The sequence below is a fragment of the Sipha flava genome, unplaced genomic scaffold (genome assembly GCF_003268045.1).
Source record: "Sipha flava isolate LNK unplaced genomic scaffold, YSA_version1 332_pilon_pilon, whole genome shotgun sequence".
Lineage (NCBI taxonomy): Eukaryota > Metazoa > Arthropoda > Insecta > Hemiptera > Aphididae > Sipha > Sipha flava.
The window spans coordinates 267,797-293,920 of NW_020273022.1; the positions used below are offsets into that span (position 1 = coordinate 267,797).

The 26,124-nt window shown below is 43.5% G+C and overlaps 1 protein-coding gene across 1 annotated transcript in view; it reads right to left on the bottom strand.

Moving 5' to 3' along the window:
• Positions 1–20,332, bottom strand: part of LOC112687126 (inositol-trisphosphate 3-kinase B) — a 45,003-nt gene extending 24,671 nt beyond the window's left edge. The window contains exons 1-2 of the mRNA XM_025559686.1: positions 20,315–20,332; positions 17,649–17,925 (exon numbers count right to left, since the gene is read on the bottom strand). Coding sequence (XP_025415471.1) covers positions 17,649–17,925; positions 20,315–20,316 — 279 coding nt within the window. The 5' untranslated portion in view covers positions 20,317–20,332. The remainder of the gene's footprint in view (positions 1–17,648; positions 17,926–20,314) is intronic.
• Positions 20,333–26,124: the final 5,792 nt, after the last annotated feature.

Below are 26,124 nucleotides of genomic sequence, written 5' to 3' on the forward strand. Positions count from 1 at the left end.
TTTGGTTTCAGTGTTCAGTCACTTGCTCCACTCTGACAGCTGCATTCTCTTAGGCGAATTTCTAGCAAATTCAGTTATTATTTCACTTTCATCGAATTACTCTTTTTTATTTATATTAGCCATAGCTAACCCATTCAGTCTGTTTTCCGACATGGTGCTTCTTAAAAAAATTTTTAAGCGATTAAGTGCTGAAAACTTTCTTCTTTCCGGAGTGAAAGAGGTAACTGGTAACGTGGCGAATAATTGTAAAAGTATTTTAATGTTAGGTCGAAGATTAGTGCGATGAGAGAGTGAATCAAGAGCAGAATTCGGTTTTGGAATAGTATTTTGACTCCATTGTTGCCTCCATATGAACAGGTCAGCTCTGATTGTAGATGAGGTATCATCATGGAGATCTTGGACAAATATTTTAGCAGCTTTTATAATATTCTTATCGTTATATTTAAATTGGCCGGAATAAGTCCTTCAAGTGGCATAACATCAATAAGCCTTTGATTAAAATACATATTAACATGGCCCATGGGGGAGGCCATAGCCCCCTTAGCCCCCCCCCCTTGGCTACGCCACTGGTAACGGTCACCGACGGTATCGCAGAACCACGAGGTCACCTGATAACGGTTACACTATTGAAATATAATCAACTACGTTATAGAAATCGTGCGTTGAAGACGAGTACAGCGTTGACACAACTATTTCGGAAAATATACTTAAAACCCCAGAAAAAAAAAAAAAAAAAAAAAAAAAAAAAACAAAAAAAAAATCGTCGCGTAGAACTGCGGTGATCTGGTAAGGCAGGTATAGCTAAATAACAAAATCTACAGTCGTGGGAACGATCTCTGCGAAACCGTACACGCTCAGCGCGGACAGATTAGGCATGTACTTTTTTATCGAACACGTACGGTGTGCGCTCGTGAGCTTTTCACCGGCGCACACGCCGAAGTTCGGAAACGGTACGCTTACGTTTTCGTTGTTTCCGTCCGTCTATAAGGTTTTTTCGAGAGTTGCCGGTTAACGTGCGACAATCGAATCAGCACGTTTATAATGTAGCAGTAAATGTCCCGCGAGTGTGCAGCGCGACGTACGTAGTTAGGTACGTGTTTTCTCGTGCCAGAGGGGCCATCAAACGGAAAAGTCGCGTGTAAACGCAACACGTTCGGCGTGAAATCCGTTGTTCGCACGCCTTGGGGACGTCCTCTCACAGCAAACGAGTAGGGCGGAGAACTTTGGAATCTTTCGGTGAACAAGAAAACAGCATCGCGTTAAAATTGAACCGTCCGAACGGAGTGCACAATGTAATCGTGTACAAGATTATGTTACGGACGATTGGACCGCGGTAAGGCGACGGCGGGGAAACAATCGTCGATTTGTTTTTCGTAATTTTTTTTTTTTTTTTTTTGTTCGTTTCCCCGTCACCGCCGTTTTTCGCCGCGACTCGTGGTGCACAGTCGAACGTTACGCGTTCACGTGCACGCGCGCACGCGCGGGAACCGTCAGCAGAATGCGTTTTAAAAGTCAAGAAGTCATCGCATCCCGACATCTTTCGACACCGGAACGAGACGGCGAAAACGCCGCACGCGCGTTTCCGCCGGCGCACCAGCACACGGGTAACGTACCCGCGGCGTACGCGTTTCAAGCGCGACGGAGCAATTATTTTTTAATCTTTTCTCGTTCTTCCGCGTGCCGAGAGAGCGTGTAGGCGTCGGTTGTGCGCGGCTCGCACGCCGTGCATTGTTTATCCGACGCAAAAGTTATCGTCGTGCTTATAGGAGGCGCGCACGGTAATATTTCACGCGGCACGTCTCTGCGGAAGACGCGAAGATCGCAAATGCCACCGCACATGACGACGACGACGACGACGACGTGTGACATCCTCCGTATATGTTCATGTGTATACACTCGCGCAGTACGTACGCGAATGATCACCGCATAAGGTCGTGCACGTTTTTGTTCCCTTCTTACGATTGCCGCGCCACGCCCCGTAAGTAATAGCGACGGTCCGAACGGATTTCATGGGAAAACGGTGTCCACCGCGAGATGCGTTCGCGTTTAAATGTTACGCGACACGGTTAGACGGACGTTACGCGTAGTGCGTTTCGACGCCGAACCGAATACCGTCGATCCGTTCAACACGATGTAGGCACGCAACCCGTTAGCAAATTTTCTCATCGATTTTTCCCGGCATGGTTTACGGAATTTTCGCGCGTCCGCGACGACTTTCAGTCGATCACACGTATACGGGGTGTGTATAGGTAAAAAAAAAAAAAAAATACGTATGGTATACATGTATGTATGTTTGTACATACCCAATGAGTCTTTCAAATGATCTGTGCTTAAGAACATTTTTTTTTTTTGTTTTTTTTTTTTTTTTTTTTTTTAAACCGCACAGGTTTCCACTGGTTAGACGATGTCCATTAATATACGCGCGAATACATTACAATGAAAAACAATGTACATAATACATAATAGCATAAACTAATGACCGTATAGTTGCTTGCGAGAAGAAAAACGGTATACATCAGCACAATGGGTTTGTTTATAAAACGTATAATGTCGGAATGGAAACGCACATACTAACACGATGTTTGCTTTTTTTTTTCCATCGTGAACATAAATAATGCACTGCTCCGACCGCGTAATAATTTCCCGATTTACGCGGTAATATTTTCATGTTGTATTTTCCCGCTAAAACACCGTGTTAGTCGTTTTAATTATTTTTATTTAAAATAACGTAAAAGCATGTTTAAATATCTCAATATTTAATCAAACATCATAACTAGAGCGCGGATTTCTATGCAATCGCATAGTTTTTTCCTTTCGATATTTTTGGATTTTTGTCAGTTATCTCCACGATTTGATCATGATTTGAAGCTAATAGTGAAATTTTTTTTCGCATATTTCTGCATATTCAGAGGTTATTGCGTATTTTTGCATATTTTGGCAAAATTCAAAATTTATTGCGTATTGAAGTGAAAATTTAAAAAAAATGTATAAAATAATATTTTGCCTAATAGAAAAATTAAAAATAAATTTCATAGTCACTAAATAATAATTTATATATATATATATTTAGTTATAAAATAAATAATCGATAACGACGTAAAGTTAATCGCTCTTGCTGTGTCAATCGATTATCGATATACCACTTGTTTCAAATATGCCCCAATAACTTGGGTTGACATCGAGGGTTCCTTTTTAAGTCTTTAAAAATATGTTAACCGATAAACGACACAGCTTTACAGAAGATAAACTTGAAATACATATGATTATTTATTTTAATAATAAATAAAATTTTAAAAATAAATTAAGTTCAGAAAATTCCCTAAATTTTTTTGTATTAAGTATTTAAGCAATTAATTTTTATAAGTTGAATTATAAATTTTAAATAAATAAAAAATTCTTGCATATTTTTTGCATATTTTTTTTACATATTTTCATGATTTTTACTGCATATTATATGGCATATTCCGATACTTTTAAGTGCATACAAGTCCGCGCTCTAATCATAACATTGTACTACAGATATTAAAAATATAAAATAATCTGAAAAAGATATTAAATTCAATTTCGAATTACATTTATTTGGTTTTTTTTTTTTTATTAGTATTTTTGGTGTTTTTAGAGCATATTTTGTGATTCTTCAAATATTATCGCGGACAGTAGTGACACGGTACCGTTTCTCCGCGTGAAAACGTGCGCGAGAGCGGGGTCGAAACGTTCAACGACAAGACATAGCACATAAGTTTCGTATTAAAATCCCGACGTCCAATAAGTCCCCGTGGACATTCGGTAGATCGCACGCGTGACTCAAGAGAAATTTTTTTTATTATTATTTTTTTTTTTTTGTCCCCCGTGAAATCCAACTCGTACGCTATATTAGTATTCATACACGCGTACAACACATAAGTGAAGATATATAAAAAAAAAAAATCAAACATTTGTATTTCGTACACGCCGTGCACGGCTACGCGCGCGAGCGGCCCAGACCCGCAGACCCCCGCTGCAGTGCGTTCCTACAGGGGGGGGCGCGAGTTCGGACGACGGAAAACGCGATCGACCGCGGCACGACCCGGCCCGCGGTATCCTCGCGCGTCGCGTACGCGCGGTACGATTGTTGTACCGTAATCGTCGGGACCACAGTCGGCAACGCCACCGCGACTAACCGCCGTCGGAACAGGAACGCCGACGCGGAGATTTCGTCGGTTTGAAAGGATAAAAAATAAAAAAAATCAACCGCCTTTCGTCGCGGCGTGCCCGGCGCGCGCACGAACGGAGCGCGCGAACGTGTGTTCGACACATCGATTGGACACGGAACGATCGGACGCATACGTGTCCGTGCGCAGTGGGAGGAGAACGCGCACCATAAGGCAACCGGTCCCCTCGCGGACTTCACCGGACAAATCCTGTACGCGCGCGTATAGGTGTGAATGACCTGCACCGATGCCGATCACGTCCGCGCGCCGACCGTGTCCGAACGCACTCCACCGCGTGCACTCGGACGGCGGAGCGGAGGGACGGAGAACGCGAGCGACGATAATTCGTCGTCTCCGTGCTGGTGTGTCGTACACCTGTCGGCGTTTAACGCCGCTGGTTACGATCGTCTTCGCGGGCGACCACTGCGCGCGCCTCGACGGGTCGTTGTCGTCCGATCACGGTTGGTCGGGCCACGACCGCGGTATCCGCCGGAGTCGTGGTACCGTCCGAGTACGTGTACTGCGGTGGACTCGCCGATGGGTCGTTCGGTGTTCATTCGACCGGACGGATACGTCTCTACCGGTCTTCGGGGATCTATACAGCGCGGCACGTACTGCGTACGGTGTTCGGTCTCGAGAGCAGTGCTCGAATCGGTAAAATTAAAGACGGTTAACCTAACCGGGTTTGCTAAAAAAAAACAGTCCCCAAAACTTGTTAAGCGATCGTTATAATCATAACGTGATATCAGTACGGGCGCGCGATAACGTTTTTGAAAATTTATTTGGGTACTTTGTCCGGTCGCGTTCCCCCTCAAGTCGAACACTCTTACCTGTCCACACGAATCTACGGGGGCGGCCGTTCGCGTCGACGAGAAAATCACGGGGAAACGGTGCGCAGCGGTTTTTCGATAAAAAAATTAATCAGGAAAATAAGAACCGTAACTACCATTCTTATTCATTTTTTTTTTTTTTTGTCTTTACCGTACCGCGCACAGGTCACCGCGCGCTCGTACATGTATGCCGATTTGTTCGCCGGTGAAAGACGGGTGTACACAATTTTTAAAACAATTGAGGTGAAAGCGAAAACACCGCTGTTTGTACATTGCCTACGAGTTTACGCGTTTATTATACTCGTATACCTAGCGGTTTTTTTTTCTGCTTGAGCGCACGTTTAACAAAAACATTCAAATCCAACCGTCGTTATGAAAATACACACTGAACTACGTGTATATGCACTGACACACTATTTTGCGACGATCAGAAAAAAGTGAAAATTATGATTATTTTTTTTTTTTTTTTTTTCACTAAAATGTTTCTAATGACGCACGATACAATATATAATGTTATTTTTCGATTAACCGTAGTAGAATTAATTTAAATCGTTTTTAATATCTTAGAGTACAAACATAATAATAATATCATGTATAAAGATAAGCATTTCACTATAGGCACACATACTAAACGAACCTTTTTCAATACAGATAAAACGTGTAATTTTACATTACCAGCGTATAATATGTATACCATGTTCATGCCTACTACCTATATACAAATATAATTCTATGCTATTATTTTAATAATATTATGGTCCGGATTGTACACCATAATACATGATTTTTAGGTACTTAACCTAATTAAAAATCAAATCAAAACTGTATTAATAATTCAATTGATATTTAACGACCGGTTATACGTTTTATGACAATCCGTTGCCTAAAAATCGAATTTTTTCCATCATATTTTTTAAAAAATTTTTTTATTTATTTTGCGCAAGTACAAAACGAACTACAATAAATACGAACGCACTTGAATACACTTAATAGCATGTATATTTAGATAGGTACACTGTTGAAATATGAAATATCGAAATCGATTACGGTCAGGATGGGGTGTAGGTACAATAGATCGAAAAAAATTACATAAATCGTAAAAACAAGTGCAGCAAACGAGCAAGCAATTATAAAACATCAACATGATTCCGCTTGTTTCCATCTGGTAACGCTGAGTATTGTCATACGTCACGTAAACGTAATTACAGTTTGCTCTTGGATCGAACGCATTTTTCGTCGGAAAATTCACTAGAATAACAGCGGTCGTAGGATATTGAATCGGATGCGTCAGGAATAAGTCGAACAATATTACCGCGACACAATATACGTGTTTACGTGGACAGACCAACGACATTAGTTCCGAATATCGGAGACGTGGCGGAGAGCAAAAAATACCCACGCGCAGAATCATTCATAATACTGCAGAGGCAGCCGGTAAACCAATTACGCGCAGCACTATCGCAGAGATTAGTGTAGTAGAAAAGTTGTTTCTCTCGTGTACTACGGTTGTTCGTATTCTGTAATACATCATGTATTATAATATATCACATTGTACTATACATGTTACGTATTTTGTACCTGATGTGTTCTTATCGCATGTATGCAACAGTGTTTTATCTACACAAGTTTTGACCGAACGATTTTTTTTTTTTTTAACCACGTTTTCCCCTCCAACACATCATATCACACGACATACACAGTTTGAATAAATAGCGTATATAATATATATATATATATATATATATTATCAATATACGTCGTCGTCCGGGTACACGAGCTTCGTGGACGGGATTTTTTTTTTTTTTTACTGCAATAATTCAATATCTTCTGGCAAACAACGGATGACACTTTTGGGTTAAAACTGTTTGAAGAATTTCATCGGAGCGCGCGCCCAACTGTTTAAATATACAATGAAAACGATTTAAAATAAATAAAATAAAACAAACATACGTGACACGTACGACACATCAATAGGATACGTAAAACCAAACGTTGACGAGAACACCGTATAATTATTGCATTATTTATTGTTACAATAGTATGATTTTACGTCGGTGTCCCATACATAATGCACGACGATTTTTCGTAGGTAATGACGACAGGGCCGTAACTATAGTAACTATGTAGCGTAAAAAGGCACTTGCCTTGGACGCCTGAAGCTTGGGGGCGCAAAAATATTAAATAATTAACTTATTTAAAAAAATATTATTTCTTGTTTTGCTAGAAACCTAATTACAATTTTTCAGATTTTTACATGTTAAAAGCTGGGAGTGAGACAGCCCTACATTGAAATGCAATTAGAACGTCGTACATTCGATTGATCGTGAACGAAACGAATAATTTTTATTTCACGTAATTCCTAGACGAAACAAATAGAACGCGCGAAACGAACTACTTTGCGACGACCATATTATGATATCATAACAATACGTGCATTGTGGTACGTTGCGTTTCCGCGCATCGAACACAGAACGACACGAAAACCAGCACACCCGCAGTATTGCAATAATTGACGACACCGCGTATCCAAATGTAAAACCATAATCGTTTTATTTGGATGTGCGTAGACGATGTACAGGCTATAGAGCGCACCTAGTCGACTAATCGTGTCCTCTATGGTTGTTAAAATGTAACGTTCAACGAGCAAAAGACGTATTATTGAGACCCATAGTTTTATTTTTTATTTTTTTATTTTTATTACGCTACAAGATTGTACAACTGCAATGGCTAGACCGAAAAAAAAAAAATACCAGCAATTAGTTAACGTTTTGAGCTGTCGGTACTTAAAATATCTCTCTCGATTATTCTACATTTTACTTAACCACGTGTTTAATGGATATTTAACGATGTGCACATTGCCTCGTTATAAATTGTACTAGTAAACGAGAAACGTTCAAATCGAAATTTAACATGTTTTACACGAGCTATATTTGATCATGTCCGATTTTTGTCGAAATCGTTAAGGGAAAACAATCAAGGCGAGATCAACGCGAAACGAAAAATCAGCGGATATCGTTTTATGCGGTTCGGATCAGTACCCATACGTAATGCTCTCGTTGAACGTACGCGACACCGGCGTGCTGTTGGTCCCTGATGACGGGCGCGGTTGAACGGAAGATGTTTTTTCGCCTGCTCGAAATCCGTTCAACAGTCGTTGAAAACGTATCGATCGAGAACCCACTGCCTACCGTACATTGAGCGGTACGAAAAAAATTGAGCCCTGGGGGCGAGTCAAGGGACGGTAATCCGAGTACCTTGCCGGGTAGAAGACACGTGCGGGGATGAAATCGGCAAACGGTCGATGGACTAGAGCAAGTGTGTGTTCATTATAAGACGCTCGCGCACTGCGGATTACGCATGCGCGGTTCGAGAGTAGATAAAAAAATAAAATAAATAACAAAAACATTGAAACAAAACTGGCCATAGTTTAAACACCGATACGCGTATCGGTACGTTTGAATTGTGTAATTTTCGATTAGATTGGCGGCGGCGGCGGCGGCGGCGCAGCAACGGCGGCCGACGTTGCCAACGAGCAGTTACCTACGCGCGGACTGCACGGCGGTGAGGGGGGGGGGCTGTAGGTCGTGAGAATTTGACAGTTCTGTAACGGATTCGCGGGTCCCGGGACGATGCCGGCCGCCTCAATAATGCGTCGGTAATTATTCGGAAACGCTCGGCACTGGAAGGGGTCGCGACGGAGTCGAATGCTCCGGGTATGGGCAGGGGGAACCGTTCGCCGCGGCCGTAATTTTGCGTCTAGATTTTACGCTTGCGATGCCCGCATCCGTGACCCAAATATTTAGCGAATAATAACAACAACACGGTCACGCGCGCGGCGGAAGCGGTTTAGCCGGAGTGCGAAGGACGAAAACGAAAACGCGCTGCGCACGGACGCGTTCGATGCGCGTAACCGTTTCACGGTTACCATCATCGCGGAGTCCAACACTGTTTTCGGGATCTTTTGGGAAACCGTCGGACGCGAACGACTTGCACTTCGGACCGGTACCGCGCGCGACGCACCGAGGTCTAAGACCGAAATCTAAAATCGAAAATTGTCCGTTTCGTTTTTTTTAATTTACCTTACTGTGCTTGGATTTGGATTTGGGTTTTTTTTATTATTATAGTTATTTCATACATCAGACAAACGCGTAAACGTTGTGCTGAGAAAATTGTTTTTTAAAGGGTTTCCAATTAGCCACCTCTGCCTTCTGACGCTTAGATCCGGCACTGATACGGACGTCGCAGAGGTTCGCTTGACAATACAGTCATGCAAAGCTTACAAACATGTACGTCCAACGCGAACGAATACCGCGGCGCGGTTACTATTCATTTGATCCGCTCGCCGAAGTGTCCGTACTCGTGTGTGCCGAAGATTTACAGGATTTAGGAACAATTCCAACGTGGATGTAGGAAATCATACGGAGAGTATTGTAAGAGCATGGAAATATTTTCTAACCAGGACGACACGGGTCTTATCCAAACCAAACTTTTCGGAAAAGAACAGTTTTCAGGATATAAATGCGCTCGTTTCCATTTGTAAGTCAAAAGTTCCACGTTATGTTTTATAAAAACGGCGAAGAAGACGAATATTTTTTCAGTCGATATTCAAATAGGAAATGTACGTTTTCCAACCGGAGCAAAATCTCAAACGAATCGTCCATATAGCATAACGCGCCGGGTCCGGTATACAGGTAATAGCTATATATGCGTGCGGGTTCACCACCCTATAAGGAGATCGCTCGACCAACGGTTATGTACTTGGACTCGAGCAGACGCGCTGTAAGCCGAACCTCCCAAAGAATGTCGCGCCCTACGATTTGCGCGCGACGAAGTGGCAGGAAGAAAATGTACGATAAACGAATATTGTTAACACAACACTGGCGATGACCTTTCGCGGTCGCGTCGTGGACGGGAAAACTGGTCTGCCGTATCGAACAACGTGTTCATCGCACCCGATCCGCGTGTGTCGCTGCATTATAAAACGTAATGGTGATATGCACGTTTCGCGCGGGGACGGATTACAAATTTTATCGGCGGGAAATGTTCGGAAAACGAGTGTTACGAGTAAAACCTGCGAAAACGGACGACCGTCGAGGTCCATTATACTTGTATTGCGAAGCGAATCCTTAGCGGAGTGCGGACGGAAAACAGTAGAGCGCCGAAACGTAAAGTACCACGAAAACTCACCGGGATTCCCGTTCGCGACAAGCGGGTTCGGTCGGTTCGTGGAGCGACAGAGCAACGTTGATCTGATCGAAAATCGAAAATTTCGTCGGAGGTACACCCACGATGGACGCACAAATGTTTTCCACTGTTGTTTCCGTTAAAACGCGACATAATCTATCGGGACGGGCATAGGGGTGCGGGGAAACCTGTATTTCAGGGAGTGCCTGAATTAAAGTTTATGGACCTATCCTAACGAAAAAAGGTACATTTAATAAATTACAACGTACGCATAATTAGATGAACATGATTTTAATTTATTATTGTGGTTTATAAGTTCCAGTGGAATGCGTTTTCCTTGAACCTAGTACATTTTTCTCGGGTAGCTTACATTATTTACGATTTGCACTTTTGTAGTAAATTATAACTGTTGTATTATCGTAATAAGTTTTCGCACGAAACTTTCGAAAATTTCGTTTTATTCTTCCCGTTTATCTTTTGCCGAACGTTTTTAGAATAGAATTAATTTAATTCTAGCAACGCCAGTAAAAATACGGGGTCCTCATAAGTATACTCATAGACTTGAACCGTAGGGTCTCATCAACAACATTTCAGGGGTGTCCGGGCATATCCTCCCCCCCCCCCCCGGGGGCGTATGCCTGCGAGGATGTGTCCGTCAACGAAACAACCGAACACTCGGCCAGTCGTGTAGCGACGATACACAATATGGCGCACATCGTTTTGTACGATCCCGGTGTTACACTCGGATGACCTAGACTGACGCTGAGCACATCACGCGCTCGTTACAAACAATACTATTATCATATTATGGTCTCGTGCGCTCATTGACGTCATACGGGTTTATTAAACTACATTATATTATCATAATGTAGCACAATATTAACGTGTACGCACGCACGCGTTCTATACGGGCATCATGACGGTAAATGGTAATCGACCGTCGTTATATAAGTATTGGAGAAAAAAAAAAAGAAAAAAAGGGAAAAAAAACGGCGTCAGGAAAACGATTTTTTTCTCGAACGGTCGGTACGCTCGCTTATGTACGCTATATCAGTACATATTATGTTCATCTGCCCGGTAACGGTTCTTTTTTTCTCCCGACAAGCGCGTTGAAAAAAATTTGACCGGCTATACGTATTCGGATTCGCGCGCCTGGAAACCTGTGCGCGTGAGTCGCGCAACCATTACCACGTTGTAATAGGATACAATATAATTACTGTAATTTATTGCTGTTCACATAATACTGTATATATATATATATATATATATATCAATTTATATCTCTATTATAGGCAACGCGGATTGACATTATATCGCCATCATGTCGAACGCGATTTCCGTCCCGTCGTATACGGCCACCGGGTACGTGTGTAATATATTAATACACTGTAGGTACCATAAGCGCGATTTCAGTTCTTGGGGGGGCTATCCATATATAAATCAAAGTGATCTAAGCCCCTTTCTTACTTATGCATTTTTCCTACTACTACGATTTAATTGAAGAATATACATCCCTAACACACATTTATAATTATAATTATTAAGTAATAAGTAAATTACAAAAAAAAAAAAAAAAAAGAAGACATGTTATTTGGTTATAGCTGTAATTTATGATCATTTTTTACAAATTCTTTTAATGTTTCGTTACTGTCTATTCATAATAGTCTATAAACAACACGATTTACAGCTTAATACTCGTATAATGTTGGTCTGTAGAAAAAGAAAAAATATCCACAAAATATCCTACACGCGATTCGTCGGACGAATAACTCATATTTTTAAATTATTTAAATTATTAATCCTCGCTCTGAATTTCGACACAATATAGATGTATACAGGGTACGACGACACAAGAAGAGGGCCAGTCACTAGGCGAACCGGATAGCGTTTAGAATATGCGCAAAATATTCAAATGTATATTATAACGAATACAATGTACGACGGTGTAACGTTATAAAATCGTATATACGATGATTAACGCATTAAGTGCAGTCTCCGCGGAACGATGGCTGACGTTTAAAAAGCTTTCGTCTAGATCCATTTAGTACGGGTCGATTTTATAATTGAATTTGCATATAATCTTTTGTTCGGTGCAACATAAATGCATAACCATAATATATATTTATACATTATCATACACGTGAAACGTTTTAAAAAGAAAAACGTACACATCCATTAAATTACGCAAACTTCACGCGTAGGTAAGCGTGTGTAATAACGTTTTAAATTATAATGAATTTTAATTATAGTTTATAGTGTTCGGTAATAATATATTTTCTAATAAAGTAGTCGACGATGGTTTTGTAATGGCACACGTATTGCGACGGCGCAGGTCGTCGTACACAATATTTATCGTTTGCATTTGTCAAGTCTGCGGTTAAGTGGTATACGCTGTCCGTGTACTGGCATTATGTTTTTGCTGTATTCGCGTGTAACACGACAAATTCCACGCGCGCGCGCACCGACCATGTCAAATATAATATAGTACGCGATAACGCGGCACGAACAGGAGCGGCTTCCCGGGGGTGATAGCGAACCACGTCGACGGATCCCGTTCCCCGTCCGTTTGCACGTTTCCCGCGAACACCGTTCGTTTTGAACGCGCTGTACACGAGAGGGATTCTTCGGCCTCGCGCTGTCGAACACTGTTCTAAAACGATCTCGGACATCTTCGAACCTCGTCGTAAGCAATAACAAACGATCGTACAGCTATTGTTTCACGACGTTTGTAACACAGCGAGGCGGTACGCGACTTCGAGTACGGACCGACCGGCAAGTAGTGGACCGTGGGGTTCGTTCGTCGTTTTATTTTTAACGCGTTTGCCGAGAAATCGTTTACGACGTACACGCGCATTACGAAATAATGTATTGTACACGTTCGGGACATTTGACACGGTGCATCGGTACGGCGAATTTCAATGCGTTACGCGCTGCGCTTTTTTTTTTTTTTTTTTTTTTTACGATTTTACGTGTTCGATTTTGCGGGCGCACCGATGTGTACACGTGTGTACGCTTACGGCCGACGACTGACCGTGATCCTGTAACCACGAGCAGGAAAATCAAATAAAACCTCACCGGTTGCACAAAAGGTGACGTTGAAAAATGAACACTACGTTCGCGTTTCGCCGTTTTTAATCAATCAAAATCCGCCGTATTCACGCCACGCCGTTTTAATCTAAACGGTTCGTTGTACGGTTTCTAAATGTTCGAATTCCCGTACAACTACTATTGTGCGAGTCGGCAATGCATTGTTATAGACGGTTTCTTATTCTGATTGTATTAAATAACATTACAGATATTCAATTATACGTATATAATACAGATATTTTGGAAATCAACGGAATAAAAATTATCATGGAATTAATAACACAAACGGATAGCGAGTGTTGAGAATGTTCGAGTCGGGAGCGGGGTGACCTCGGGTGAGAAGGTGTAAATGAAAATTGATATATTAATCAATATAGTTTAGTAAAAATCGGAAACATCCTTGAAAAAGCGACGACAACAAAAGGTAAATACTGTCGTACAAAGAAGTCGTTTTAAGAAAAAGCCACATCCGCAGCATTTGTTATTGCCAACCTACGAACTCATCAAACCTGCGTTCAATAGAATCAATTTAGCTTTAATATTAGAGTAAATTCACCTGTTGCCGATGTTAAAGGGAATAATATTACTCGTGCGATGATGTACGCTTTTTGCGATTTTTTGATTTTTAACGATTTTTTATAGTATTACAATCGGGGGAAAAAAAAGCTCACAAGTTTCGTGACAGTTAAAATATCATATAAAATCTAGTTTATCGCATAATTCACGTTCTTGTCTTTAAGTTTGATGTTAGGTCGGTTTCCTCTAATTGTATAGCTAACGAAAAAGAATTGGTTGTACCGAACGTTGATTCGCTACGTCGTACGCATACGTAAGACGGAGTCAACACACTTGCTGGTGTGACGGTATCTTAACATCCCTTGAAACTTGTACCTATGCATATTTTTCGAATGAATGCGAACCCATAATGACACACGTAGGTATTTCCATAGGCGTGCTGGGTGTGCCACTACCCGAAAATTGTATTCCATAATTGATACGGTCAACATATATCCGTGATAAGTGTACAGCGATAATAAATAATACATTTCTATTGTTATCGTTTCCATTCGGTTCTGTTGTCGTAGTTCTACTGAGAAGGACGAAGTAAGGAAATGGTATTCAATCGATCGATACTATTTATGAAAACTAATTTAAAGACAGATTGTACAGAATCGATTATTGTTTTGTATTGTCCAGAATTGAAAGGTAACATAAATCGATTAAGGGGGTGGGGGGTGGGAATGATTGCTCTCCAACCAGTCGCTTGATTAGTTCATTTTTCTCGGGCACATACTCGACGTGAACGCGTGACACTCGTCATGGTTTTCGTTTCGCGAAACGTCTGGCAGTGCAACGCGTACACGCCGACAGTAATAATAACACAATACGTGATCCCTACGAGATTCGCGTTGTGCTCGGGATTCGATAACAAAACAAAGAGAAAAAAAATCACGGACCTTATCGCGTAGTCCTGACCGCGGGACCAAAGCGATACTGATAAACGATTAGGCGCATCTTACGGCGGAGTCTGGTTAGGTCTACCGTTGGCAGTACGTTTTTTCACCGCGCCCCAGTGCCGTTCAATTTTCTAGTGCAGTTCATCTCCTCGTCGTTCGTCTTGCGGCATTGCTATTTTGACCGGGCAGTAATATAATACGTACACTTAAAGCTTGCACCGGCGATACGTTTTCAACTAAAATTATAAATACAGATACGACTCGGCGCAAGTCGAATGGAAATCGCTTTCGAAACGAGTTATTTTCCCAACGTTTCAGTGAACAGCAGCGATTCGACGCGTGAAATATTCATTTATTTATTATTTTTTTTTTTCGTACCAAGACATTAGTCGATTGCCTTTTTACCGTTTCCCTGAACTTTTAAATATATTTCTCTCGCAGTTCAAAAGTTTTGAAATTTTTTATTCGTGCACTACTGCACTAACTGGAACATTGAACTATCATAAGGTCCAGAGTTGAACTAAAAGTACTGATCATAAAAAAAAAAAAATAAGTTGGCAAGTTAACTTCACTTGACTCACCCAGCGTCTGCATAATAATATACGAGTATAATTATTTTATAATCCTAAGAATTGGCAACTGATTATCAGTAAAGTTTTTAACGTTCAAAAAAAAAAAAAAAATATTTTTGTACGAATTGTCGTTTTATAACATTAAAAAACAACACAGTATTTGGATTTGCTCCAAACAAATGATATAAATACATCGAAATTTGTAACACAACATAATATGTATATCGTATCATTTAATTATATCCTTAGTTTATGCGTAGACATTACTAGCTGAATAACAATGGCCCGGGAGATATAAACTATAATGAATTTGAACAATTCGTATTTTTAAATTAAAAATAAATAAATAGGTTGAAAAAGCATCAGTCGGTGTGAGAAAGTGGTATTTGAATTGTATATATATATAGAGAGAGAGAGAGAAGACTAATTTTAAATAAAGTAAAAATGTTACCGTCCGTAACGTGATGAGGTCCGGTACAATATTATTTAATGTATCATATTTAGCGTTCACGAATATGTTCAGGTATCGTAGTGTTACGCTAAAGAAAATAATCAAATACCGCATTGTTATTACACCGTACGTTGTATGCAAGTGGACTTAATACAATTTCCTGTACGCATATTATTTGAATAGCCTTATATTTTCTGTGCCGAGAGACCGGGAAAATTTAATGGCACGATAATTCACGGTTAAATATAAATACATCTTTGCATTTATGGCTGCGATATCCGTCGAATGCATACGTGTATTTGCTACGTACGATGCAGTAAAGATAGCTGCGGTTGAATTGCTTACATTTTTTTTTCCGCATTGAGACTAAACCGGAGTGACAGAGACGTATTATATTAATTTTATTCTTTTTTTTTTTTTTTTGTCCGATACAATCGTTCATAACGAACGCGTCGTACAAGTTTTTTATGAGATCCGAACGCGTAGGCACATGTTATAATAGACGCGTGGTGCTAAAATCGTTTCGCGGTGAACAGTCAGTACTGCGCAGTTGTAGCAACGGTCTTCGGTGACTGTGACGCGGTCCAAAACGTACCGGGCACGTAAGAAGGATAATGAAACGAGGATTAACGATTACATGTGCCGGCCGGGATGGCGGGATATTTGAACGAATGTAAACACAACCGTAATAGAAAAACGAGTACACGCGACGCACCGCGGAACATTGTAAAACGCGCGTCGGTCTATAGATGTGGACCGATGGGGCAATAGAAATATGTTTTTGCGAGAGGTAGTTTTGGACGATCCACTGCTGCTGCTAACCATTTATTGTGCAATATACTTCGACTCGACCCGTTCAACAGTGTTATTCGGTCAGAAAGATTACAAACTGTTTCCACGGAAAACAGGTGCATCTGGTTTGCGGTCAAGACGCTGGAACACGAACAAGGATCGCGAATAGCATCGTTTCAAACCGAACAAACAACAGCGGGCACCGATACAGATCCTCCGCACCGCGTTCGTTCGTGTATGCACCGTTTGTATAACTACTGCTTGAAGGTATATCGAGAACACCGTAAGCGGTTATTATGCTTATTAAACGGGGTAATCATATACACACAGGCATACAAGCGCCGTGAATAGGTTAGACACAACCTTAGATCGAAGATATGGATCTAAGTTACGCTAGACTTTTATCGTCTGTCATAGTGCATTAAAACATGAACACTAAACGCGCACGGCACGGTTACACGAACACAAGTAAACGAAAACTCATAGCGTATAATATCATTTTTGGGACTTTTTTAATATTCAAAAAACCGCATTCTTTATGGTCTTAAGGAATATAACGTTATCATCACGATTGTTTTAGACTTATGTATCAATACGATATTCAACACGTACTTACTGTGTTTTGGTACATATTTCATTGGAACTCTTCGATAACGTTATTATAACGATGCGTTATACCGCGTACGAATAAAAAAATAATATCGAAACGTACGCGGCTGCGCGTGACGCGGATACATTAAAAATCGACAAACACGTTAATCGTAAACGACAACACGCAGCGTTGGTGTTGCACAGTTTTCATTTGAAAATTACGTTTTCGTGAGAGAGAAAAGCATTAGAAAACGCATATTCTCATTGTTCCTAAACGGAACAAATCGTTAGCATCGTAAAACATTTTTTTTTACAACTCATCGTTAAAACTATACTACAGTGCACTAAATCCAACATTACTCAATATCTGACATATACACACACACACACACACACACACACACACACAACATAACAATAGTACATTGGTACATGCAATGTGTTTTACGATCTACGCAATATCTGTTCATGAATAAACCGTAGTAATTATTAACCTTTGAGTTGAGTTGCGGTTCGGGTACGTCAGAGTCCCATTCGGAGCTCAAGTCGTCGCTGGACGCCTCTCCGTACTCGGCGTGCGGCCACGGCACCTCCAACAGAGACTTCTGGTACAGTTCGTAGCCAGCCACGACCGAAGTCGAAGCGGTGGTGGTGGTCGTCGTCGTCATGGTCGCGTTGGTGGTGTTCATCAGCGCCCCCGCTGCGGTTCCGGTCATCGGACTGGACGATCGTCTCGTCCGGCTGTTCCGGCCCTTTCCCGGCCTGGGACCCCTGCACCAAACATAACCACCCTTATCGTACTGCACCACCGCCCGAGCGGATAAAGCGCGACGTTTTCGAAACACGGCCCACTTCGAGCCGGCACACCGTGACGGACGGGGTTGTCAAGTGATGTCGCGGTGACGCGGAAACGGCAGACGTTGGTCGAGAGAACTGCGACGACCCCGAAACACTGGGATCCCGGTCTCGAATTCGGAAGGGCGGAAAGCCGTGGGCCGGGTACTACTGCGCCGCTACGGGACGAATAATTTCGACGGGGAAAAAAACCGTTTTCAACCGTACTGTTATTTCGTAGACACGGTCGAAGGGTTCTAGGATCGATGCGACATGACGTCTCCAAGTAATGCGCGAACGTTTCGGACCCATATCGCGGGTCTCGCCACAGAACGTTCCGTGAGCGAAACCGTTTGAACGCGGGACGTGCGGCGGCCCATAAACGTGAACATTTGTACCACCATACGGACACGGAGGGATAAAACAAGGAGATCGTACACATCGTAGAGATGTTTGCACGTCGCAAAACATTTGTACGCAGTACGGCGACGGATACGGGCTATTCGGAAAAACAAAAAAAAAAAAAAAAAAAAAAACACAAAACACAAAACGCGTGTCGAACGGCAACCATTCCGACCACAGCGCACGGTCGGAATCGCTCGTGCGCCGGACCACACACGCCCGGTGCGTAGTTCCACGCGTGGAAAACACGCGCTTACCGCGGCCGCGAAACCCGTCCTAGCGGTTACCGCCGACGACGTGAACAGTGCACGTGCACGATTTATGGGTGCGCGCACTGTTGTTAGTAACGCGCGCGTACCGGCTCTGCAAGACACGAGTGTTTCGAAAACGCGCCAGCAATCCACCGCGAGTGGACACACGCCCGACCGCCGCGTACGTGGACCGGCACCACGGGTACCGGTGTGCATAACGTGAACACGGACGAGCGGTGCGTTTTTCAAGGATTTTCCGCTGAACGACATGTTTTCCCCGCGAAACGGTCGACGTACGTGCATCGTGCGGTTTCACGTCCGCCCCGCGTAATCAACGAAAACGAATCGTAACGCTGGTGGAAAAAAAAAAAAAATTAATCGGAAGACCCCGTCGATCGATCGCGTTTCGCGCAGTCATTTCGAAACCCAATCGACGGGACGACAAAATATATTTTCGCCTATATCGACCGGTTTCAAAAAATGCACCGCTCGCGGGTACGTACGGGCAGTCGGTCTACCGTCGGGTATCGAAACGTACAGACAGATATTATGCGCGTTTACGCGGACACGTCATAAGACGAAACCCGTGTAAACGTTCGAATCCTGTGCGCGCGCGCGCGCGCGTGTGTGTGTGGTGTGCATGTACCGTAAACGTGTGTGCGATTACGATTATGACAACGGACACGGGGAGACATATACGGGGTAATATTCTCGTGTCGCGATCACGCGTCCTACATGGTCGGCTAGGGCCGTAACACTGCTGTGGGAGCAAAACTCTTTTCGTCGGTCGGGGAGATACACGTAAACACTGGCTAATCGAAAACCGCCGTTCGTAGGCGGGCACGCGGTATTACGTTTGTGGTGCGCAAACGACGCGTATCGAACATTGTCTTACGCTCGAACGACTGTCCGTACCTACAACCGGTTTGCCCGCGCACGAATGCGACGTGATTTACTCTTCTCGAACGCATTATTCATTATTATTTATGCGCGCGGCGGCCGGACGGAACGGTAATGTTGTTCGTGCGTTACGGAGCGCCCGTGATTTTCACGTGCACGACCATCGCAGCGTCATCGTAGCACCAGGTACCGTTAAATTCTTTACGCGCTTTTAACGCTCCGCAGGGCGCGACGGGACGCACACGATGGGGGTTTTTTTTTCCCCCCTTAGCAGTTCTGCGTGCAACGGCGCACGCTCACTGCGTCGTTGCGACTGTTGCCGAAAAGTCGACACCGAGCACCGAGCGACGTGCCGTACGTCGGTGAAGGTTCCGCGACTGCCGCGTTACGCGGTCGTTTTTTTAGGAGGACGAGTGCGCGGACCCGCGCGACTTCTCCGCGAAAGCAATCGATTGCACGCGGCGTAGTTAAGGCGACCGAATGTCCGTTCGTTGTGCGGTCAAATCGTTATTGTTACGTGCCGATGTGAGACGACCCAATACGGGCGTTTGCCCGTACATAGCAGTGCGCCGCGCAGACGTGCATATGGGTACACGACGACGGCGTCCGATGACCCGCGCCGAAGGATTGAGGAGAAGAAGAATAAGTAGAAAAACGACGCACGGTTTTTTTTCACCGACGCGGCGGTCCGTTTCCTTAAAGACGACCACGCGCGTTGTGCACGTACGGTTACGTAAAAAAAAAAAAATAAATAAAAAAATATTGATGCATACATGTCGGTCCGGCCGCCGTTGTTGCCCCCTCGCGCGCGCAACAAACAGCCATATTCGGTCGGTCTCCGCAGCGCGCAGCATTCCGGTACGTGCGCACGCAATGGAAGAAGTTTGACTTTGAGCGCGCGTCCGTGTTTCCGCGATTCTGCACGGTTCGCCCGGTTTTTTCGTTCGAAAAAACGACGAACACGGCATAATTAACGCGCGCACGATGCGTACGCGACCGCCGTGCGAACGACTAATACCAAATGCAACGCACGAGTGTGCTCATTACCGACGTGTGCGAACGATACGAACGAGAAGAACAGGACGAGGTGAAATGAAAAAGAAAAAATCCCGGAGAAAAGATAAAGCGACCACGCTGTTGCTACGCGTACACGTGATGTAATGCGTTACGAACAGAGTGCACACGTCGAAACAGCGCCGACGATCAGATCGGACGAACTGGAATAACGTCGAACGCGCGCATACACTGTGATACGACCGTCACCGCGGAGACTTTAACGACTCCGCGCGAGGGTTGTTAAAACGAACAAAACGTACGGGTTCATACAATAATGTGCAGTAATATTTACTATTGTTTTTTATTCTTATTTGCTTCTAAACGCGTTCCTTTTTCGTACGGCAGAATGTACGTGACGTATTTTCGAACTGCAATCTCCGAGCTCTATCGAATTTCGCGTCGCTACGCTTCGGGTCCCATACGGGTCATAAAAATATGCGTACAAACGCCGTACCCGATTGCAAACGGTTACTTATTATCATATCGGTTGCGCGACGGGGACGTGGTTATTACATACAGCGACGGACCACTCGCGCACTCGCCGTACAGCGTCGTAGTCGTTCGTGTCGGTATAATTTCGCCGATGTTCTCGTGAACAATACGTAAAAGCCCCGAACACATTTTCTTTGCGTCGCGCCAAAACAACATGTTACAATAACGCGGTGACGGCGGCTATCTAGTGTATGGTACGTTCGCGAGTAACCTATTTCGCGTCGAGCCCGCGGTGTTCCGACAGTTTCGGTAGAATATAAAATACAATATTAATGTCCCGCGAGGCGACGCTCATTTCGATCTTGCACTGTCGTACACGGGACACAATATAATAATAATAATAATAATTATTATTATTTCTATCCAATCCACCGTCCTGTTTTGTTTTCGGCCGTACGGTGTACACTGCAACATAATAAGAAGTGTATACTCGGTCGAGAGATGTAAAGATAAAAAGAGTAACCGTCCCGAATCTAATATGTTTTATACAATCGAATAATGAACGCGAAACAGCGTTACGGTCGCACAGCAGCCCGCAGTCGTATAATATGCGCGTGTGAGTAATATACCCGTACGAAAAAAAAAAAAAAGGAAAACCACCGCGGAATATATTATTATTATCATTATTATATTGTATTGTTAACAGACAACGCGTGTGCGCGAGCATTTGTACACACGCGCGCGCGAGCGCGCGCGCTATACGTATACGCATAATAATAATATAATATATTATAATCCGCGACGTATTTTTAACATAACGCGCGCGAGAGTGACAAAATACGGCACCTGTTGGCTCTGTTGACCGACGAACGGGCGCGCGTTCACGTACGTGCGTATGGCGCACGCACGTTTACACATCGATACAACGATTGATTGGAGTGATTGTGTTCAACACAAATAGTGGATGATAATAAAAATATTAATGACAGGTGCCGTGCGAGTGTACGGAGAGAAAGAAAAATTCATCCGGATGGATCGGTCACACTAATTCGAATGCCTGGTTACGAAGCGCGAAACCGTGTAATGATTATCGTTATTGTTATTGTATATACAAGGTGCGCAATACAACGCGTCCGGTTAACTCGTAACGCGCTATGCCGAGCGTACACGCGGCCCGTTGTGGCCGAGTTAACGACGACGCGTACATTATGCCGGGACACGACCAAAAGTCCTTGGTGTGAACGAGCGTGTGCATGCATGTGCGTGCAACAAAGATGTACCAGGACTATGCGCGATCAGCAGCGTACGATGTTCTCGGTTTTCGAAAGGGGTTAGAGAATTTGGGTCGGACGAACGCGCGGGATTTCGCTCGAAAACTGAAGCGACCTAAAAGCTAATAGCACTGAAATAAAATTACATTAGGTTAGGGGACCTGATTGACGATATCGTTCGACTCGATTGCATTATGGCTGTGTGTACAAATACACTTAAAAGATTCAATGGAAACATTTGAAAGTAAAAAAAAAAGTAATACACCTATTGTACTTACAGTGCCAAATGTTTTGTTTTTAATTAACTGCAGAAGTATACATTTTTTAAAAAACCACAATCATAAAATTTTGACACCAGACTGGTAGCAAAAAAAAAAAAAAAAATGATGTGACACATTCGATAATAAACAGGTGGTTAATAGGTATACTCAAACCTGGCGCTTTCGGAATAAACAATACACCCATATTATATCGTGAACCGTTTTTGCGACGGCGGTGGTGCTCGAGAATCGTTCGTTGTGTTAATTTATTTTATCTACGCAAGACCGTACTTATTTATTTGGGGGGGGGGGGGGGGGATTAAGATTTATTGAAATACGTATTAAAAAAAAAAAATGCAACAGAAATGAGATTTATAAATGTTTGTAAATATAATTTAAAACGAAAGTAGTTCGTCGCGCCGGAAGCGACCGGTTTATAAACCACAACCTTATCGTAGTTGAACACAATAAAGTAATTATCAACGTTCTTATTCAACGGCAAATGAACCGCATACGAATCGCAAAAAATGAACCAAACAGACCTACCAGTGTTTTATTTTTATTATTTTAAACATTATTCGATACTACGCAGTCCGTACAGCGGTCTACATGGTTTGTAAAAAATTTGAGAAATTTCGGTTGGTAGAGGAGGTCCGGACTCCAAGCCCCCCCCCCCCCCCCCTCGGGTACGGCGCTTGAACGCCGTTTTACCGTTTCGGATGTAATAATTTATGCACTGTGAACACACACACGTGAGGTGTCGCGCCGTTGAAAAGACGAATGCACGCGTGAGCCTCGTCGTACTCGACGCGGAATATAATTGTAATACGTTACATAAGTTATTATATGCAGTGGATTCGCGCGTAGAGTTTGAAATACTGCGCGATCGTTGCACGCTGTAGCGAACTGGCTGCGTAGCGGCCGGGTGTTCTAGCATGGGGCGCGTTTTAGGCGGAAAAAAACAAGTATATAAATTATATTTATACGAACATATATATATATATATATATATATATATATATATATATATACGTGCCAGCGAGCGAATACGAGACTTGTGATACTGCGCACGGGAATGTTTGCTCAAATGCGACGAGGTGGCGAATTTTTTTTTTAATTTTCATACAATTTCGGAAAACAATACGAAAAAAATAAACGACTACCACGGGATCCATAAGATTAAGAAAAAAAGGTCGCACGAATATTTACATAATGTATTTACACGATTGATAAATCGATCCGGTCGCGATAAACGTAATTTACCGCGTGATTTACAACACGTACACGTTCACTCACTCACACACACACACACACGCACACACACGTACACTAACCTATACGCGTATTACACCCATCGGTGGCAGCTGGATCAGCACAAGCGAATCTCTACACAGGTAAGCGTTACACTCGTATATTCGGCACGCCGACTGGAAACGTCATATTATACAAATTTATTTTTTCTCTTTCATTACGTCCCGTAATATCCCCCCCCCCCATCCGTATATATATATATGTGTGTGTGTGTGTGTGTGATGGATGAAACAATTCAAAGAAGAACTTTGCGGGCGTGGCACGACGACGAGTACGTGTACGCACACGCGCAGGAGGCAGATAATGTTTTTCGATTGTTCACAACCGGTGTTCAGTACGCGTTTTAACGGACAACGTTGTGATGGCAAACGCAATCGTAATTGTACGCGACGCACACGCAATATTATCGTATGGAAACGCGAACGATTAAATCGCATCAGATCAACGACGTATTTGCGGTGTGAAACAGACGGGTTCGCGTTGGCTCGTCGACGCGTACGCCGACGACCGCTGCGGCACACGCAGCGTACCGGCCGTACCGCGGAGCAACAGGTTCGTCGTGGTTCGCGCGGCGAGACGAACGTTTTAACAAGCATATAAACGCGTACGCGGATCGTGTAATAATACGCGTGCGCGCGCGTAAAATATGAGTATACTACGTTCGGCCACGGTTTTCGTTGAACAAGTGGTTTCCGAAAAACCAAAAATTGTAAAAAAAAAAGAATACCAGGACCGCACCGCGTACGTGAACACCATCGCTATACCGCACCGTAACGCACCGTCGCACGGTTCGATCGAGCGCGGCCACAGGACAGTAACGGCAACAGGGACGACAAGAGTAATCGAACGAGATCTCGTCGTCGAACGGCAGACGAGTCGTGTTCGTTTTCCTTGGACGGAGGCGCGCACGCAATCGTTTATTGGACCGTCGTACTGTGCGTTTTATTAACGACAACGAATTTATTATTTTAAAACGCGTGTAAATGTAAACACGCGCGCGCGCGTTGTACAACGAATAGTAACGTTAACACGTGAAACCAATACGAATACGACCGTCGGCCGTTGAGAGTAAGCATCGGCGGTTATGTAATAATATATGCGCGCACGGTCAATTTTCGAAATCGACAATGCCGAACGCACGTCATAACGTTATTAGGGCAACAGTATCAACACGTTTCCGTACCGTGCGTGGTGCACCCGCAACGGCGCGAAGACCGGGTTTCGTCTCCGCAGGGTTCGGAACGATACGGCCCTAGCCGGGCGCGGTTTGTTAACGACATCCGTTTAATCGCCGCACGTCCACGGATCGTTGTCCGCGACGATTACAGAGTAGTGAAACGTTGCTGTCCGTTGATAACCGTGTTCACGAACACCTTGTACGTTTGGCGGCGCTGATTTAAATTTTAAACGCGAAAACGTTTCAAAAACGATTTCTAAAAATTACGCATTACGTTTTGAGCATAAAGGAAAATTAAAAAAACGCTGATCGAACGAAGCTCAGCTTTTGAACGGTCGTTAAACGACGCGCTGTTACTCACGTGCATATCGGTGTACCGCGTACACGTTGCCGTCCAGCCGAGAAACGTAATGTAATATTGTTTTGACGTGCGCGACAGTCGCGTAGATACGCGCTGCATACACTTACAATAATAATATACGGATCGAGAATGATGATATTAATGAAAAACAAGACGTTGTGTCATGTTCATGGTTAACCCGGCCACGCGCATACGTGAATAAAACCTGTTGGCCGGTGCGAAACGCGAAAAATCGGTCTGATGATTTCAAAGGACCTTTCGCTACGCCACGTGCTCGCGCGATAAAAATTACAATTTTACAGCGCACGTATCGAATAAAAGTACCATTTCGAGAAGCCGGTGATCGCAAAAGCAATTAATCAATAACCGTTACGGACGGGGTGATGGTAAAAACGATCGCAACAACGATCCAAGTACACTGCGTGTTTTCAGGGTCGACTAGGAGAACGAGCGGAACGCAGGAGTAGCAACCGGTGCGAACCGTCGGTTCGGCGCAGATAAGTGAATCGTAAACAGACCGGGTCCTGACGACTTGTACACGCGTCGCTTACGTATTCCATCGACACTTGGACCCGACCGACGTTTCAGGGGCCGGGGAAAAATAAACTCCTGCCGCGTAACACGTAGTACATGCACACACTTCGCCGGAACGGGACGTGCGAGGAGCGGAGTTCGTTGTTCCGAAATCGCCGGCGGGACCCCGCCGCGTATGAAC